The 20,022-nt window shown below is 34.1% G+C and overlaps 2 protein-coding genes across 2 annotated transcripts; one reads left to right on the top strand and one right to left on the bottom strand.

Moving 5' to 3' along the window:
* Positions 1-1,902: 1,902 nt before the first annotated feature.
* On the top strand, positions 1,903-2,619 carry LOC104900415 (uncharacterized). The gene has a single exon (XM_010687831.1). It carries the CDS (start codon positions 1,903-1,905, stop codon positions 2,617-2,619), a length of 717 nt encoding a protein of 238 aa, XP_010686133.1.
* Positions 2,620-5,558: 2,939 nt separating this feature from the next.
* On the bottom strand, positions 5,559-9,037 carry LOC104899795 (transcription factor MYB26). Its single transcript, XM_010687063.2, has 3 exons — positions 8,698-9,037; positions 7,306-7,435; positions 5,559-6,774 (listed from the first exon to the last, which is right to left on the bottom strand). The coding sequence occupies exons 1-3, from the start codon at positions 8,828-8,830 to the stop codon at positions 5,820-5,822; spliced, it is 1,218 nt and encodes a 405-aa protein (XP_010685365.1). The 5' UTR covers positions 8,831-9,037; the 3' UTR covers positions 5,559-5,819.
* Between the last annotated feature and the right edge of the window lie 10,985 nt (positions 9,038-20,022).

The raw sequence follows: 20,022 nt of genomic DNA, 5'->3' as shown, positions 1-20,022 counted from the left end.
TTACTTTATTACAAACTCAAAAACAATCTATCATAGACTCCAAAAAGAAAATCCACACGGTTTCTCGTTTTACCAAGAGATCTCAAAAGGGCACCAAACATAAAGAGATCGTAGAAACCGCAGCCCCAAATCTTGTAACCCTAAAGTGCAAGATCGTCATCAGAAACAGCATTGGCAATATTTGCAGATCGATCCTCATTGGACCTTTCTCCATTTTTCTTCTTTAATTTCCAACACTTAGATTTAATATGACCCTTCACATGACAATAGTTACAGATTTTTCCAGAATTCTTTCCACCATGAACAGCCAAAGCATTTGTGTTAGCAGAATTATTAGATTTATTAACCAATTTATTGTCAATTAAATCTCTCTGAGTTAAGGCCTCCTTAACATCCTGCAAATTCAAATCATCTTTACCATATAATAAGGTATCTCGAAAGTGCTTATACGAAGGTGGTAAAGAACACAACAACCTAATAGCCATATCCTCATCATCGATCTCAACATCGATATTTTGCAAATCCATAATTATAGAGAAGAATTCATCTAAATGAGACTCAAGTGATTTACCTTCTTCTAGACTGAGATCATGAAGTCTAGATTTTAGTAGTAGACGGTTGGTCACAGATTTTGTCATATAAAGTGACTCCAACTTCAACCACAAACCCGCAGCAGTCGTCTCTTTGGCAACCTCTCTCAAAACTTCATTAGATAGACTTAAATGAATTGCTGAGAGTGCCTTCAAATCCATATCCTCCCACTGATCATCCGTCATATCGAAGGCTTTTTGGATGCACCTACCAAAGCCTTGTAACAACCACTTTGAACCAGGATGGCTTTCATCTTTAATTGCCATAGGCCAAAATTTACTTGCCTATCAAATTTCTCAATATTGTATTTCATTGACATAATGAAAAAATCAAACTTTTTCTATAAACACCTAAGATCTTAAAACAACCAAGCTCTTGATACCAGTTTGTTAGGAAATAGGGTGGTGTAGTTTGATTAATGCGGAACAGAAAATCAATGAAATAATAAGGTGAGAAAATAATAAAGATGAACAAACAAATAACACAAGGATTTACGTGGTTCAGTCAAATTTGACCTACGTCCACAGGTGGGGAATTAGAGCGTCTTCACTATAATGGAGAAAATCAGAGAGAATAATACAAGAGTCCTAAATCTAGAGGTTAAAAGTGTTTCATAAGTTGTGTTAATAATAATGAACACTAAGAGCCCTTTTATAATCATAAGGAACCCGTATAAACCCTAAAAGATAACCTAAAAACGAAAAATATGAAAAACGCGTTCAGCGCCCAAAATTGCGCACCGCCCGATTGGGTCGGGCCAATTCCGCCCGATCGGGCCCGGGACAAAACTGCTTCGTCAGTTTTTCGTAAAACAGTCATAACTTTCTCGTTTCTCATCGAAATTGGACATATAACCTATCGTTGGAAAGCTTTTTGAACAAGCTATCACATCCAATTTGAATCACATCAAAATCATTTCTTCCGCAGCCATCCTCTTTTATTCTCATAATTTTAACTTCAACATGGTATCAGAGCTAATCCGGGTTCGATCCTAAACCTTTAAAAGTCGTGAGTCGTGTGTTTCAAAAATTGTTGTGGGTCGAGTGAGATTTGAGTCTGTTAACACAGTGAGTGTAAGTGATGGCGAATAATGGTGTTAATGTATCATCTCAACCCTTCATTCCAATTTTTAAGGGTGAGAAGTATCATTTATGGAGTATTAAAATGCAAACCATGTTTCAATCCCAAGAGTTATAGGATATTGTTGAGAGCGGGCATGAAGAACCGGAGGAGCCACCAGAGGTACCCAACAAAAAGTTACGTGAAAATCGCAAATTAAATGCAAAAGCTCTATTTATCATCCAGTCAGCAATGGATGACGAACTTTTTCCACGAATTTCCTCAGCCAAGACAGCAAAGGAGGCGTGGGACACGATCAAACGTGAGTACTTTGGTGATAAGAAGGTAATTGCTGTAAAACTACAATCGCTTCGTTCTAGTTTTGACAATTTAAGTCATAAAGAGAAAGAGACAGTTCAAAGTTACTTGTCTAGAGTTTCTGGGATTGTAAATCAGATGAAATCTTATGGTGAAATCATTGAAAATGAGAAAGTTGTTAGTAAGGTCTTGAGAACTTTACATAAGGATTTTAGGCATGTGGTTGCTGCAATTGAGGAGTCTAAGGACTTCTCAACATATACTTTTGATGAGTTGATGTGTTCTCTTATCACTCATGAAGAAAGAATCCGGAGTTATGATGATAAAGTGGAAGAGAAAGCTTTCCAAGTGCATGGAGAGTCGTCAAGTGATTGGCAATTTGAAAATGGTCAAGGTCGAGGTCGAGGTCGTGGTCGTGGTGGTGTTCAAGGTAGCAGTCATGGTCGTGGTTATAGTCAAAGTGGTGATAGTCGAGGTATGGGTCGTGGTCAAGAAGAAAATGGAGGGCGTATGAGTAGCATTAAGTGCTACTACTGCAAAAGATTTGGTCATAAAGAAGACCGTTGTTGGGACAAACAAAGGGATATGAAAGAGAAAGAGCAAGCCAATCTTGCTCAAAAGGTTGAAGGAGAAGAGGAACGGCTCTTCTAAAGTCATGTGTCGGGAAAGTAGTGGTCGAGGTCGTGTTCGAAGTCGCGTTCGTGTTCGCAGTTGAGGTCGTGTTTGTGGTCGAGTTCAAGTCATGTGGTGTTCGAGCATTACTGCCCATGTGTGTTGAAGTCCAGCAATTGTTGCACGTTAAAATGTGATGAGCAACATTAGTTAGTTTTGAAAATATATTAGCAATTATGTTAGTCGTTACAAATTATGAACTTTGAATCAAGGGGGTATGTTGGATATTATTGTTTCAAAGTTGTTAAGATTCCTTCCAATTAGTGGGTTGTGGGTAGTTAGTATTAGTCAAACTAGTGTTAGTGTTCTGTTATCATAAGAGAATGTGCGTGCATGTTTAGTGGGGTAGCTAAGTGTTAGTGGGACAAATAAAATTGCATTAATATAGGAAATGGTGGTTTATGCTTCCACCTTTCTAGGTTTAATTGTTTAGCTTATCTCTATTTAAAGAGTTAGTAATGTACGTCAGTTAGTGTGATGTGTGCAAGTTATTCAATATGAGAGTTATGTTTTGCTTTGCTTTGTAGTTATACACAATCATTTCTTCCGCAGCCATCCTCTTTTATTCTCATAATTTTAACTTCAACAGGGGTGAACAACCAGAGTGAGGGTAATTGTCATAGAAAGCCTTAATTTTGATATCTAAATTTTGGATGGAGAAAGCTGATGCTATGGTGGAAGCTAAAAATATATGAAAAATGTCATTTTATTTTTGTTATTTTTTTTTGACAATGTGGAAAACGTGCAAAAGAAAACAACTGAGAGGGTTGTTTGGAGGAGAAGGACTTACATGAGTGAAAATTGAATGTTGTTTTTTACCTTCCTTAACTCTATCATTGCACGTGAATGATTACAAACCTTGTCATTTCGCGTTTTAATTCCAAATAGCCCATAGAATCCCGATAAAGAATAGGAGTTGAGATCCATTTAGGCCCTTCGTATGCATGTAATGTAAAATTTGATGGCTCAACCAATCTTGAAATTGATTCGAGGACACACTAGGACTATAATTCCCCATATGTCATGCTTCTAAAGCAAGGGGACATTTCCTAAACAGATGCTGACAATCTTCAGCTTCCTCCAAGCAAATTGGACATTCTTCAATAATTCCTATGCCTATTCCAACGAGATTAGCTAGCTGAAGTCGCAAGACTATTGTGTCATAATTTTCATACAAATAGTTTCCACTTGGGCATGATAGTCAAGTTACGAATTAAGGATACGAAAAAATCGTTCTTGATGAATACTTGTCATGCTACTAGCCTGCAGGGTACACCAGCTCAGATGTTGGGTACAAGGCTAAACAACCTAAAAGTAAATATCCCAGCATATTGTTGTGACGAGGACACGAACCCTGGCTAGGCAATGCCCTGAAATTTGGGGTGTTACTCCACTGAGCTACCACCTCTCCCTCACGAAAGTAATTAACTCTTAGTGGTACCAAAGTGTAAGTGAATATTGGTACCAACTTATACAAAAACTTTATTAAAATTGGTAACAATACCAAAATACAAGTGAACTTTTGTACCAACTAATACCAAAATTTAGTAAAATTGGTACTAATATCAAAGTAATTCTTATTTGCCACCAAAGTGTAAATAAACTTTGGTATCAACTTTGAGTTTTAGAACTAATTATACTTACTTTGGTACGTTCACGTACCAATGAACAATAGGCGATTTTGGCCTCTCATGGTAAAACGCTTATTGAAGCTCGTCTAATAAGATCACCGTGTCCAAGTGTCTAATTACTCTAATATATTGTAGTTAGAAATATTGTAAAACTTTTCTTTTTTAGCTTGTTTTCAAAAGATCACTCCTATTTCTAGAGGTGGCAAACATATCATACGGGTCGGGTCATAATCGGGTCAACTTTGTATTCGGGTTACTCTCGGGTTCATGTCAATCTCTGGTACATGAGATTTTGGGTTAGATTGTGTCGGGTTAGATCGGGTTTTTAATCTCGCAAATAATTAAAACACATATAAGACTAATGAGAGTAAGTTAAACAATTAATGGACAATGGCTAAATCATATATAGTATTTCATGACAATTTTTTCCTTAAATTTGTTTAAAAAGTAACTAATATGACAACTTTTCGGGTTCGGTCATTATTATCGGGTAAAATTTCGTGTCGGGTCACTTCCGGGTCGGTAGATTCGAGTTTGAGACATATTCGAGTCTATTTTACTTTCGGGTCGGGTTATTTCGAATTTCAGTTCTATTTCAAGTCATTATTTTTCGGTGGAAAATGGATCTCGATTCAAGTATTTCAAATTGGGTCACGAATAGCGGGTCTATTTTACTGGCTATACCTATTTCTAGTTAGTGAAATAGTTTCAACACTTTATCTCTATTTTTCTCCTATTAAAAGGAAGAAACACAAATTATCTAAGTACTTAATACCACTCTTAAGAAGTCACTTTATGGGGAAAAAAAGCTTGATTACTTAACAAAAATTATTTAACAATTTAATCTTACAACAAGCCAAAACTGCTCAAAAGTCAATGGAAATAGATATAAAGTTGAGTAGTTTGATAGAAAACGACTAGTGAGACCATGGAATAGGAGACCACCTACTAGCTAGTATATCAAGTAATTTAATTTTTTTGTAATATACTCCCTTGATTAATTATATAAGATTCATTTCTCTTTCTGTTTTAGTATGTTTTGCTAAAGTGATGTCTGGGTCTGGCCTCTTGACGTTATTGCTTATAAGTTGGACCCACTTGATTCCAAACACTCTTATACAACTACATTTCTCCTACCTTAAGATAAGAAAAAGCACTCACTTTCAAACTCTCTATTCTCATGAACTCTTGTGTGAATTCTCTACCGAAAATAGAAAGAAAATTTTGAAACGGAGGAGTATATATACATATAAGTCCAAAGTTCCAAATGATATTAGTGATGGTAAGCATGTGAATTCATATCCTATAGCTATCAGCAGGCTAAGCAAAATAAATGTCTTCCTTAAGACCCTGAACTAGAGATGTTTAGGTTACATTGTATATATAATATATTCAATAACATATTGTGTATATGAAGATGATTTATTCATATAATTGAATCACCACATTTACATACATAGAGGACAAAGAAATATATGTAAAAAAGCCTAAATTTACCATAATCAATTAATCAGGCATTCCAGCAGCTAGTACTAGCTAGGGATGATGCTAGGGTTTAGTAGAACTTGGCTGCCACCACATACACGGCAAGGCTGTTGTTATTGCTGTTGTTGTTGCTGCTGCTGCTGCTACTCCTAGTGATAACGACCGTGGTTGTGGTGGCGATGACGAGGATGATGGTAGTACTGATGGTATGATGACATGATTATCATGCATATCATAGCACTCCATCAATTGGTTGCTTGACATACATGATGACAAAATAAGTGCCTTAGAAACATCATTGTAGCTATCATGATGGAATGTTGATGAGGATGGTATGGTATTACAAACCTCTCCCTCCTCTAATGATCCCATAGTTTCTAATTCCGGCATGATTGGATCTCCTAGCATCAACATCATCTTTGTTAACTTCATCCTCCTCATAAATGCCTGATCATCATCATTGGATGTTGGATAAACTGATGATCGTGGACATGAAAATGGGTGATCATTTACATGATGATCATTAATCCCAACTTCATTAAGCAAATGTTGAAACCTTGCTGATGATGATAATAATTGATCATAAGTAGTAATGGGTGGAATCAAATTATCTAAATTATTGTGAGGGGTGAAATCATTAAGAATCATCTCATTAAGATGATCAAAGGTTTGTATAGCGGGAGTCGTTGGATTAAGATGATTAACATTAGAGATTTGGTGATCATGATTATGGCCTTGTTGGGATGTGAGGATCATATTAGTGCTAATAATGGAATTATTAAGTGAGGGAGAAAAGGTGGTTATTCCTCGAATATCATGATCATGACTTAAGAAATTATTTGATGAAGTGATAGTAGGAAGATAATTAAGGTGGAGATCATTGGAGATAGTATTGGAGGTAGTAGTCGATACCCCGACACCAATGTGAGAGAGAAGCTTTTTCTTAATGCTTGAATTCCAAAAATTCTTCACTTCATTGTCTGTTCTTCCTGGTAGGAACTTAGCTATTTGAGACCATCTGTAATCACAAAAATAAAATAAAAATCAAACAATGAAAAGATGTATGTGATTAGTTCATGAATCCATGGTAATTGGTATATCATCGATTACATACTTCCTTCGTCTAGAAATAGTTGCACCATTTTTAACTTTCACGTACGCTGATGTATGATTTCAACCATTAATATCTTTAATTATCAATAAGTAAAAAATAAAAAAAGTTCATTTTAAAAAAATTTACATTGAGTAGACAAATCTAACAAGACCTCACATGACTATGTTTTTCCTAAAATATAAATCATCAAAGACAATTTAAGTGTAATGAATGCACAAAATAGAAATGGTGCAACTATTTTTAAGTGAAAGAAGTATATTACAGTTGAAAGTATGATAAGATGTTCCAAATATGATGCTTCATGTGTAATTGTTTCATCATTTTATGTAACATAACATCATATGAATACATATAACGGTTTAAAAACAAGTAAATTAGCCTTAAAAAACAGGCGAATATTAGAAAAAAAGAATATTGTGGTAAGAAAAGAGCAACCTGTTTCCTAGAATTCTGTGGAGATCAATGATTAGAGCAGCTTCCTGAGGAGAGAAGCTCCCACGTTTTAAGTCTGGTCTCAAATAATTTATCCATCTTAATCTGCAACTCTTTCCACACCTCTGCAATCCTGGAAAAAGAAAGGGATGAAAAAGGCAAAGTAGAACCCCCACCCTAAAAAACTTACTTAGAAAAACCATTACAAAGTTCACAGTGAAAAATTGAATAGTGGCAACATAATTTTTTTTTTAGATAAGACAAGAAATACTACTCTTTTTTGTTTATTTGTAGTTTACTCACGTTATTTTGGAAAAAGAGTAAAGAAATAATTACAAAAGTATAAGAGAAAAACTGAAAAGGTATCATAAAAAAACTGAAAAACGAGAGAAATTAAAAATTAGGTTAAAATACTAAAAAAGTAGATGAAACATATTATCAAGAATAGAAAAAGCAAGAGTGTAAAAGACAAAGACCAAAAATCAAAGTGTGTAGATTAAAAAGAAACCGATCGAAAGGGCGTTTGGTATAATGAATGGAAACGGAATGGAAAGAATTTGGATTAGGAGGGGAAATGGAAACAATAATTATTGTCTTTGATAGATGTTCGGTATCCTAGTGGAATGGAAACAATTTAAAGGTTTATGCTTGAGGAAGGAAAAAACGTAATTTGTTTTCACTAGTTTGATAAGGATAAGAAATGGAGGAGTTATGTTTCCCTTCAGAAACGGTATTTGTTACTTAGCACTCATACCAAACAATTAGAAATGGAACGCTTAGGCTCCGTTTGGTAGCGCGTAAAATATTTTCAGTGTAAAATTATTTTCATGGAAAATAATTTACAATGGAAAACAAAATTCCAAAATTAGTTTTCCGTTGTTTGGTTCGATGTAAGAAAAATGATGAAATGAAAGAGAAAGTAAGGAGGTAGTGAGAGGAGTGTACAAGAAAGATAAGGAAAATAGTTTTCCCTTCATTTTGAAAGGAAAATGGTTTTCCATCATTGGGAGAGTAATTTTACCCAAGGGAAAATGTTTTTACACTCTTTTGCGAACCAAACAATGTAAAACTGAAAATAGAGGAAAAGAGTTTTCCGAAAAAACGTTTTACGCCCTACCAAACGGAGCCTTGGTTGAATCTGTTACCTATATCAAAATTTTCTATACCAAACATCCTTTAAGGGAGTATATGTTAAGGACTTGATCGGGACCTATGTAGCAGAGAAACGACTGGGTTTTGAAGGATTTCGGAAATCGGATAACTCATGTCTGAGAAGTTTCTGTGCTTCATAGCTTAGGATTATGGACTAATAGATACATTTTTTCCGAAAGAAGCGAAAAGAAGAAAAAATAAGAAAAGAAGCAGATATAAAGAACCAGAGAAGAGAAAACAAACCAGCAAGTGTAGGGACAGAACTCCAGCAGCCATGGCCATATGTGGTAATGTAGTTGATGAGCTTCTCATCTTCTTCAGGAGACCATAAACCTCTTTTCACCTTCTGCTTGTTGCAGCATGTATGATGCCCCATTAATTCTTCAGCCTTAGCTTCTTCTCTACTTAATTAGGATTTCACTTGGATTTTGCTTCTTCTCTACTTAATTAGGATTTCACTTAGATTTTGCTTCTACTACTACTTTATTATTACTTCCTTGTTAATTATATATATTGATATTTATCTAATGTGTTATATATAAAGAAGAACATAGAAAGAAAGGACAAAAAAATATAGGAGCAAAAGATTTATTGGTGTGTGTTGAAAGTTAAAGGGTAAAAAGTTTTTTTGGGGTTGGAAAGGGGGGGGGGGGGGGGGGGGAAATGAATTTTCAAGGGTAATAGAGGAGATGTGGTAATACAAATGTCACACTATTAATTTCCTAAAAAACAAAACACAAGTCACACTAGTTAGTCGTAATTATTTCTTTATCAAGAATAGTCTTCCTTTGATAAGGACATTAACAACTTTTCACTTTTCTAATGATAGTTGGCCTATTTATTATGGATTACTAAAGAACATCAGACAAATATTATCAAACAAATTAATAGAAATTACAGATAAATAATCCAACCATGTGACAACTTAGGTTTATTTTAAAATGGCAGTGAGAATTTTTTTTTTTTTTTGGCCGTGAGATATTTACAAGATACTGTTTCTAAAATTATAATAATAACAAGCACGCAAAGTCTTATAAAAAACCGTCTCACGTTAACACTAACGTGAGACGAATATGTTTTTCCTCCAATTCTTAGCCTCGGCCTTTATTTATGGTTTTATGGTTGATAATTGTGACTCTGGCTATTAATTACTATTTTCTGATAAATAGTTATGATATTTGGGTATTTAGTTAATATTGTTTTTTACACAGAAAACGCACAAAACTCAGATTACCTCTCGCAATTTCACCACCTTGAATCTCTCCAATGGCGAAAATGTTGAAGAAATTTCAAAACTTCTCAAACACAACAACTGGAAAATTTTAATGGGTTCTTCAAACATCACTAAAAAGCTAAACCAATATATTATTTAATATGTTCTTCATCATAATCAGTTTTTTGATCCAACTAATCTTCTAGGTTTCTTCAATTAATGACATTCTCAATTGGGTATTCATCAATATTTGTTTTCTTTCTCAATTTTGGTTGTTCTTCTTTGATAGTGATCAATGTTTGTAAGAAAAAAGGGTTTCTTGCTAATGTGTTTTTGTGTGTTAAAGATGGTGATTTTTGCCTTAGTATGGTTTGTTGCAATTCTTTGTTATCTGACTTATTTAAGAAGAGCATGATGAGTTTGTTTTGAGGGTTTATGATAGAATTAGTGCATTAGTTTTTTTGAGAAAGACATAATTATTTATGCGTGATATTGGAGTTATGGCCAACAAAATGCATTATAATTTGATTTTTATGATATAACTAACATACTTCAGCGCTTAACTAATATACTCCAGCGATTAACTAATATGCTCCAACGACTAACTAATATACTCCAACGAGTAACTAATATACTTCAACGCTTAACTAATTCATCTATAATCAATTTAAGGCTAGCATAACTAATAGGTGCAAGCGCTTAACTAATTCTACTGCTAGTTTGATGCACGCGCGTGATGTCAGCATGACATCAGCTGTCTCACGTTAACACTAATGTGAGACTGTCTCTCCAAAAACGGACGTTAACATTTAAACTTAGTGCTCTGCATTTTTCTTGAAGGAAGTGCGATGCATTTTTTTATATAGGAAAGATAATTGATTTGAAGTGACCAATTTTTTATAGGCTACTTGCCTGCAGGGTAAACTAGCTCAGTGAATGGGTATAAGGCTAAATAGCGCATAATTAAATGTCTCAACATATTATTGAGATTAGGATACAAACCCTGGGTAATTCCCTGAAATTCGGGGTGGTATTCCACTGAGCTACCACCTCTCTCTCAACTCAGTCCGATGCATGATCTAATAGATTTATGATTGTAGTTCTAATAATAATAATTACAATTCAAATATTAATTACGTAATATATCCACATAATACTACTTTTTTTTTACAGGTTACATAATACTAATTATAGTAAGATGTATATACAAAGAAAATCAACAATTGGAATGATTTACGTGATATATTAGTATATATCTACCTTAATTAAGATATCCTTTATATGATGTATAATTTTAAAAAAAATTCATTTCAGCATGTTCTCTGAGATGATCTCAATGTTATAAAGATCAGTTGTAAGTTGAATGTTGTAAAAGAAAATATTTACAAATAGTATATTTACTTTTAGTTGTTTACTGAAAATCATATTAATTACATGTGTATTTTTCAAAGAAATCAAAATGAAATGAAAATGCATACTTACATAATAAATGAGAATGAATTTTACACGCTATAACTCTTATGAATAAGTGATGTGACTCTAATGAAAAAGTGATGTAACTCCCAAGAAAAAAATGTTCAAAAAATATTCAAAAAAAAAATTGGGCTATTTTTATATATACTATTATTTTTTGCACGCGATGCGTGCGTGACTTCGCGTTTATGTCATTTTGTGAAAAAAAAAATTATCCTCATTATTATTTTGAATTAAAAATTTGCTTTCAATGTAATTATATAAATAAGCGTATAAATATATATCTATAAAAAGAGTTTCCTAAATTTTTGTGAAAACCTACTCGTAAGATATAAGTGTATAAATATATCTCGATTGATAATGAATAAGGATTAAACATGTCTTTTTTTGTTTAAAAATATATGACTCCCAAGGCTTTTCTTGGTAGGTATTTAGTGGTTTTTTTGAGTTCATACTATCCTACAAAGAGTTATTATAGTCATATGGCTAATTCTATCCAGCGAATTCAGCATTATATTAGGAATCTGGCTTTTTCTCTAAAGCGGGTTGTCATTCCCTTATTCAGTCTAATGTGGAAGCTCTTCCAACTTATACTTGCTCCTCAACCCTAATCCTTTTTGATATTTGCAAAGTTATAGACTCAATGCATTGTTAGTTTTTTTCTGGAACCAAAATAGAGAGAAAAATAGCACCCCACTTATAGCCTAGCATACCATCTTCTCTCCTAAGTCTCAAGGTGGACTGGATCTAAAATGAACTTTACCGCTTAATAAAGCATTTTTAGCGAAGCTTGGTTAGAATTTGCTACCTCAAAAGCAAAACTTTTGGACAATCCTAATTAAGGAAAAATATCTTCAAAATAAGAGTATACGCCTAAAATCAAGGATTCTCATATCTGGAAAAAAAAATCCTAACAGAGCGCAACCTCTTAGGAAAGGAGGGCAATCAATTCTCTTCTGGCTAGACAAGTGGTTATTTCAGGATAATCTATGTGATATACTCCAAGTGGATCGAAGTAATATTTATCTAGATCTAAAAGCATCCTATTTCATTACTGCATTTCATACTTGGGATATCAGTAAATTAGCTCTCATTCTGCCCCATCACCTTCTTGTCAAAATCAAAGGTATTCCTTATCCTTTCAGTGACATCCTAGATGTCCCTATCTAGGGCCTTACTTCAAGTGGGGAATTTTCAGTAAAATTTGCTACTTGGTTGGCTTACGACCTGCCTAAAAGACCTCCATGGTCTTTTAAATGGATTTGGAAGTTAGATATTCCTCCCAATCACATTTATTTGTTTGGAAAATTTTCCATAATAGTTTAGTCGTCAGAGCTACGATGTTTAGTAGGAAAATTCAAACTTCTCGATCTTCTTCAATTTGGGGAAAATGAATCAAGGAGATTTCATCTGCGTCAATTCGTAAATTTGTTGATGAATTGTGTTGATGAATTTGTGAATGTGTCAATTCATTAACCACAATGAATTATTAAGGAAGAAATAGGAGAAGAAGTACTGGTGGTATAAGAAAGAGATAAGGAGATAGAGAAAGAGATAATGGTGGGAGTGAAGCATAAGAGTGACGTCGTGAAGGAAGAAGTGCTGGTAGGGTATGTTGTTAGGGTTTGAAAATAAAAAGGGGAAGCGGGCCTCATGGCCTATGTGTTTTGCATGGATAATAAGGTTCGATGTGGATCTGATCTAAAATAAGCGGCCCTAAAATTCATTTGCGTCGGATGGGATTATAGATTTGACGCAAAACGTAGGACACAATATTTGCATCGCATTTAACTTACCTCGCTTTGATGCAAAATTGGCTTTCATGATTTGAATCGAACATTGATTGGGATCCTGCACACTTGAATCTCGCACCAATTTGCTTTAATTTTTTGCGTCGAATGTGTGATACATTCTATGCATATAAATTGATAAGTCGGTTTTTAGTTGCGTAGGTAGGTAATAAGTCTCATTTTCATGAAGTTTTTAGTGCATATTAGGTCTAATTGCATAATTTTTGAACATTCTTTTGGACCATTGTGTTATTTCGAGATACTTTTGCCTCTTCTATGTGATTTTCAGGTTCTTGTGGCCGATTGTGACTAAGAGAAGCTAATATGGCTCGTAGATGATCTAGTTCGTGGTTTTCGAATAAGAGAAGATGAGTTTGAGTGCTTTGGGTTGAAGGAATGATGATATTGAAGAATCTCTTTGTGCGACCAAGTAAAATTCTGCTTGCGCATGCACCAAGGTGTATGCCGAAGCAGATGTCTGCTTGCCCGTGCTGATCCGTGAACAAAAACAACAAAACTTTCTATCTCGCGTGCACGCCCAAGGAGGATCTCGCTTGCTCGTGCACCATGACACACGCCCGTTCGATTTTCTGCTTGCCTGTGCAAGCAACTATTCGCCAAATTTCCGCAATTTCAATTATTTCATTTTCAAGTTTTTGTATGCGATATTAGGCTTTATTAAACATACTTTTGAGCAATGTTTCATTCTGAGGAAATAGAGTATTGCTTTTTAGAGAGCTTTTTGAGAGTAAACTCCATTATTGAACCTTGATTTCTACAAGTTGTCTACTTTGGATTGATTCATTCAAGTAAAGACTAAGTTTTTCTAATTTTCCTCTCTTTTATTGTTATGTCTTTTAATTTATTACTCAATTGCTTTGTTATTTCAATTATAAGTGAGTAGTTTTAGAATTTAGGATTAAGTTGAACCTTAACAATGATTAATGCATAAATCCCTCCCATAATCCTAATCTAATGTGATTAATTGTCCTTGCTTGATTGAATTATGCTTATTTTCATTATCATACTAGGGATAGATGATTTTGAATTGATTCCTTATGTCTTGTTTTCAGTGGGAATTGAATCTAGATGGATTTTTTGATTCAATCAAGAGTATGAACATCTCTATGGGAATAAGTAGATAGGATTACTATGAATTTTTTTGTGATGCCATGTTTAATGTCTCTTTCTTGCATGATTCCGTGGAAATAGGTATGGTTGCTTGTTTTAGAGTAGCCATAGGTACTAATGAGATGTCTTTGGTATTTATAGGGTGCATTACTCCTTTTGGATCATTGATTATGTTTATTGGGATGGGAATTATTCATGTATTATTCGTGCTAGTGGATATACTTAATTCTAGGTGCTTTTATTGATTGGTTTGACCTCGTGTGTTTTTACTAGATGTCATAGTTTAGCGTTATTATTAGTTCACCATCTTTTTCATCGTGGTTTGTCACTTAGCTTAGCTTGTTTAGTTAATTTGAGTCGAGATTTCTATTGTTTGATATCGTTTGTCCCTATGGATTCAACCTTAACTTGCCCTGCTACATAGTTAGGAATTTATTTTTATTAGCACGCGACACGCCTATCAGAAATCATGATTTGCATCCGACGCCATCAATTTCTGATGCAAATGATGTGCTCCTACACTTCTGCGTCGATTTACTTATTGTGTGACGTGATTTATAACACAAATCAACGTTTTTCTACTAGTGATTGACGAGCCAATTAATTAGCTTAAGTATGATTATGACGGTATACAACAAGCTAAAAGCGACGAATAAGATATTGACATTCACAAAGTAGAAATTAAACAGGCATGCATGCTTACTTCTTGTTCAGGTTACGGATGCAAATATCATAAGTAACTCTTAAAGGTATACAAAACAAGTTTGTCTATAAAGTTAATTCAAGGGGGTAAATGACAGGCGAAAGAATTTGCAATAAAGTAAACCCTGTGTTTGATACTTTGATCTGCCTCTCCTACCCAATAACAATGCGTATCACCCAACAAAAATCCCATAATAATAGTCGGTCTACACATGATAAAGTTGAAACGTAAGAGATAATTATTCATATTTACACATGTCAAGCATGCAGTGGTTGAAGCATGATCATTTGAAAGGGACACAATCCACTAGAGTTGCGAGTAATAAAACCCTTATGTGAGAGTAGGGGTAGGTCGACTCCGAAAAGTTAAGAGTTCAATCTTTCAGTCCAAATTTATTGGACTAGATTGGATTGAAAAATATTTACATTGGACTCATATTAAAATTTTTGAGTCTAAATATTTTCGAACAGGATTTGGACTCACTCTTTTGGAGTCCAATAAGTTCAATTCATTGAAATTTTGGACTTTTTACCATTCTCGCTCTAATTTCTTTTACCTCGCATCAAAATTTTCACATATCCTCCAACAGTCCAAAGTGGAAACTGAAAAGGTAAAATTTACTTTAACCCTATTGACGCCTTTTGTATTTTGCAATTTGCATTGTATAAGATTTTAAAGATGTATGTAAGTTACTTTTTGAGTGAATGTAATGAGTCCTATTTTTCAAATTTAAATAATTAAATCATGAGAAAATATAGTGAACCTAAATTGGAAAAGAATTGATATATTATATGATAATTCGACTAGACGAGACTAGATTCAAACTCAAGAAAAAGTTTCAGACTGGATTGGACTGGAGTCATATTCAGACTCAATTTCTCGAGTCTAAAAAACTTTGGACTGGATTTGGATTTGGCAAAGTCTAATCAAGTCCAATCCACGTACACCCCTATGCAAGAGCTGTCCAATACCAAGGTATTTAGCGTATAAAAAGGATAGACCTAAAAATAGTTATAAAAATTTTGTTAGTCGGTCTAATATGATCCGTAAACGAAAATTTAAGAGTACACCGAGAAGTAACATACTATCAAATTCAAAACTCAATTATGGTTCTACCATATATAAGTATATAACCAAGTAAACATCATTTGTAAAAGTTTTGGAAGGCGGTATTCAAGACCTAGGATCACATCTCGTGTATAGTGGCGGATGTAAGCTCATGAAAGAGAGGTCACTTGACCCCGATTGAAGGAAAATAATATGAGAAAAAATGTATTTTTTATGTATAAATATAGATAAAAGTGTTAATTAGTAGTAAAAGGGATCCTACTCAACATTAAAAAAAGAAACATGTTCTACATTAATATTACTGTCTCTGATACTTATGATTAGTAACCCTGTTAGATACATTTTCTAAACCTGCCACTGCGTGTACACGATGGCAGATCTAGAAATTAGGCCACGTGTGTACGGAATCGTTATGAAAAATGACTGTGACTTATAAGAAATTTCATAGTATTACATCAAATTTCACTTAAAAGGAACGGTTAAAGAGTTACTTATAAAATAATATATACCAATTAAGAAAAATTATAATTAGTTTTTTTTAAAAGAAAATTTAATTAGTTCTATTTATAAAATAAGAGTAAATACTTTCGATCTTTGGAAATCAGCATTGACATCATGATTACACGAGTAAGCATCTTACATTCAAATTAATGAACAATTGTTTGAGACTTTTTTAAGCATTTGAAGGTACGAATTAAAGTTAATAAATTAAGGACTATAAAATGCTGGTTGTATTATGATAATAATTTTTCCTTACATATAAATCATATTTATTGTAAAAAAAAAAAAACATCTAAATCATAGACAATGTGTTAATATAGCGCACGTGAATAGCGCTAATAAAGGATTCATTATAGTAAAAGGAGAGAATTTTAGCTATATAGAAACTGAAAATAGAAAGTCAAAAAAATTTACGAATAGAGGATTTAAAGTTATTAGATAATGAGCTACTAGAACCATGAAATGAAATGTCTTGGTAATAAAGCATTCATTAGTTAATGACTACCTCGAGGTAGTGTTACAGAGTAATACTTTTGTTTATTCGTGATTGAAAAACCCCGAGTCCCCGATAATAGATTTGTTTTGGTATTAAAGCAGCTAGATCAACTAATATATATGTTGTGTATGATTAGCATTACTATTATTGTATGTGAATATAAAGCCGAGTAGGCCATCGATAATAGATCATGGATTCTAGATAAGAAATTACTATTCGATTTGCTTCACAGAAGACTTGCTGAATATGAACAGTAGAAGACTTGCTTGGAACAAGAGCTATTTTTTATGCATAATGCTAATTTGTGGAAATTCAGTAGTTGGTTGGACTTAGAGTAATACTTTCTCTATTTAGAAATAGCTAGATCTTTTGCCTAGTGTTTACTACTCATATCTTACGCTTTGATTGTATTTGGTGATTTATATTTTAGTAAAAACATATTCATATGGGATTGAATGATTGACATAGTCACATGAGATTTGTTACATTCGTCTTAATGTATACTTTTTAACATTAATTTTTTTTATAATTTTTAGTTGTGGATAATTAAAGATATTAATTTTCGAAATCTTACATGTGCAACTATTTCTAAACAAAAGAATTATTTATCCATGACATATTTAATGACTTGTCAACTTTCTTTACGAGATTTGCATAGGTCATTATGTCGTCATCAAAGGTCAGCAAAAAGTTAGAACTTTTGAGTTACTAGAGATAACGCTTAAAAGGTTTTTTTAAAGAATTTTTTAACTACAATAATACAAACTTTTGCTCGTTCTCTCATAATAATACAAATTTTTGATTATTTTAAACAATACAAACTTTCGTCCAAAATTCCTCCAGTAGGGCAATATGACCTTTAACCTGTAAAACAGGTATAAGAAAATTTAAAAAAAATCCAAAATCTCTTTCTCTCTCCTCCCCTCCTCCTACCAACTGAAACCGCACCACGAAACTACTGGACTCTCCTCCTCCTCCCCCTCCTCCTCCACCACCCCAACCACCAGAAACACCACGTCTCCCCTCCTCGACCCTAGAAAACACCACTGCTCCCCTCCCCTACCCACTAAAACACCACGTCTCTCTCCCCCCACCCCTGAAAACCACCCCCACCGCTCGTTCACTCCCGAAAACCACCCCCTCCACTCCTTCACCCCGGAAAACCACCGAACCCAACCACCTCACCACCAAAAACCACCCCCTCCACTCCTTCACCCAGGAAAACCACCTAACCCAGCCTTTCTCACCCCCCGAAAACCACTAATCCCAGCCACCCCAGCCTCGAAAACCACTAATCCCAGCCACTCCCTCACCCCCGAAATACACAAAATCCAGCCACAACCACCATTGCCCTTACCCACCAAATCCTATCAACACCCACACCAATAACACGAACCCCAAATCACCACAAAATAAAAACCCCAAACCACCCCAATAAATCGCCAAAGCAAAACATCACCACCATTATTTCTGGGTGGAGCTAATTTCGGAGTATGGGGTAATTTCTTGTGGGTGAAGGGTTGTTACGGGGGTAGGCAGTGGGTAATGGGTAGGGGTCTGATTTCGGGTAGGCGAGAGGTCGTCTTGGGTGTTGCGACTGTTTATAGGTGGGTGAGGGGTTGTTTGGGGAGGGGGGAGATGATCGATTCGACTGGGTGAGGTGCGATTTTGGTGTTGGTGGTAGTCAAAGGGTAAGTGGAAGTAGGGGAGGGGGTGACAACTGTTTGGGGGGCAGGGGGCGGCTCTGTCAGAGGAAAAGAACGGTGGATGGGGTGGGGGCAAGGGTAGGCAAGGGGGAAAGATAGTGGAGAGGGAGCACCAAAGAAGAATGAAAAGAAAAAATGAAGGAAGAAGACGTAAGTGTCACGTAAGCAATTTTCCTGCACCAACAAGTGACTAACCGGTCATGTCTTACTGAAGGAATTTTGGGAAAAGGTTTGGATTATTTAAAAATAATAAAAAATTTGTATTATTCTAGTTAAGAAAATCTTTTTAAATAAAAATTAATTCATTTCTTTAAAGTCATACCACATCTACAAATCAAATCAAAACCAATAAAATACATCCGTCACATCACTGTTTTATGTAACCTTCTACGAGTGAGTGTATTTATCTGTTATAATTTTGAACTTGTTTAACTAATTGTACACGAAGATGTCTACTGTAAAGTCGTATAATATTCTCATGAACAAATCAATTTGTTAAAGAAAACAAAACACACCAAAAGTAAAGTCCCCAAGTTCTCACAAGGAGATAGATAAAACTTAACATATGGGTAAATTTAACCCAATTGGGTAGACAACACTACATTTGAAAAATACTGGAGATTTATTGCAAACTAAAACTTAAACGGGGCTTACTTCCATCCAAACGGATGGTGGTAGCCCCTAAATCAGAAAAAGAAAACTAGATGTTAAGAGTGAAAATGGCTAGGGGTTTAGATTTTTCTTGAACTTATCTTTAGGCCTAAAAGATACTTGTAAATCAAATAATGAATATTTATTGCTATTAACCCGATACAGAAAATGCAGAAATAATTAAGGAAAGAAGATCTCCCTGCCTGATTCCTTTAATGGAATTAAATAGATAAACTTTCTTTCCCAATTTCACTTTTAAACAAGTCATTAACTTGTCTTGATTGAAAAATGAAATGTCTTGCTAAGAAACGTTCAAATTAGGTCATGTTTATGGTTAAATTCTACCAGTCCTAGACCATGTTCTTCCAAAAGAAATTGACAATATGCTCTATTCAACTCTAAAAATGATACTAAGTAAAATTGGTCGATAAAAAAATTCATGATTAGAAATCCACAAAATGTGAGTGAAATTGACTTGCCATCACTAACATTCTTTCTTCGATAGTGAAAATAATTTCACTTTAACAATAAGGAGGTAAGGAAAACACAATCTTAGGATGTCATGTATTCTAAGAGGGTGTTTGGTATAAAAAAAAAATTGTTTAGGCTATGTTTAGTTCACCTTATATTTATTAATCTGAATTTACCTGATCTTATATGATCTGATCTGAACTTATCTTTTATAAAACATATTATTACTAATATTATTGTTACTTTATAGGTCATTATTAGTATTACTATTACTATCATTTTATTACTTTACACAACTTTTAATAATAATAATAATAATAATAATAATATTAGCGTGATTAGTTTTTTTTTAAAGAACACATTAG

The sequence above is a fragment of the Beta vulgaris genome, chromosome 7, assembly GCF_026745355.1.
Source record: "Beta vulgaris subsp. vulgaris cultivar EL10 chromosome 7, EL10.2, whole genome shotgun sequence".
In the NCBI taxonomy this organism is placed as follows: Eukaryota; Viridiplantae; Streptophyta; class Magnoliopsida; order Caryophyllales; family Amaranthaceae; genus Beta; species Beta vulgaris.
This window is presented reverse-complemented; position numbering and strand designations above follow the sequence as displayed.

Bases quoted from the DNA above. Each gene is read 5' to 3' on its own strand.
- LOC104900415 (XM_010687831.1), top strand. From the start codon at position 1,903: ATGGATGACGAACTTTTTCCACGAATTTCCTCAGCCAAGACAGCAAAG.
- LOC104899795 (XM_010687063.2), bottom strand. From the start codon at position 8,830: ATGGGGCATCATACATGCTGCAACAAGCAGAAGGTGAAAAGAGGTTTA. The intron at 7,436-8,697 runs GTTTGTTTTCTC...TTCTTTTTCCAG, and splicing joins TTCTGTCCCTACACTTGCTG to GATTGCAGAGGTGTGGAAAG. The intron at 6,775-7,305 runs GTTGCTCTTTTC...TTGTGATTACAG, and splicing joins CACAGAATTCTAGGAAACAG to ATGGTCTCAAATAGCTAAGT.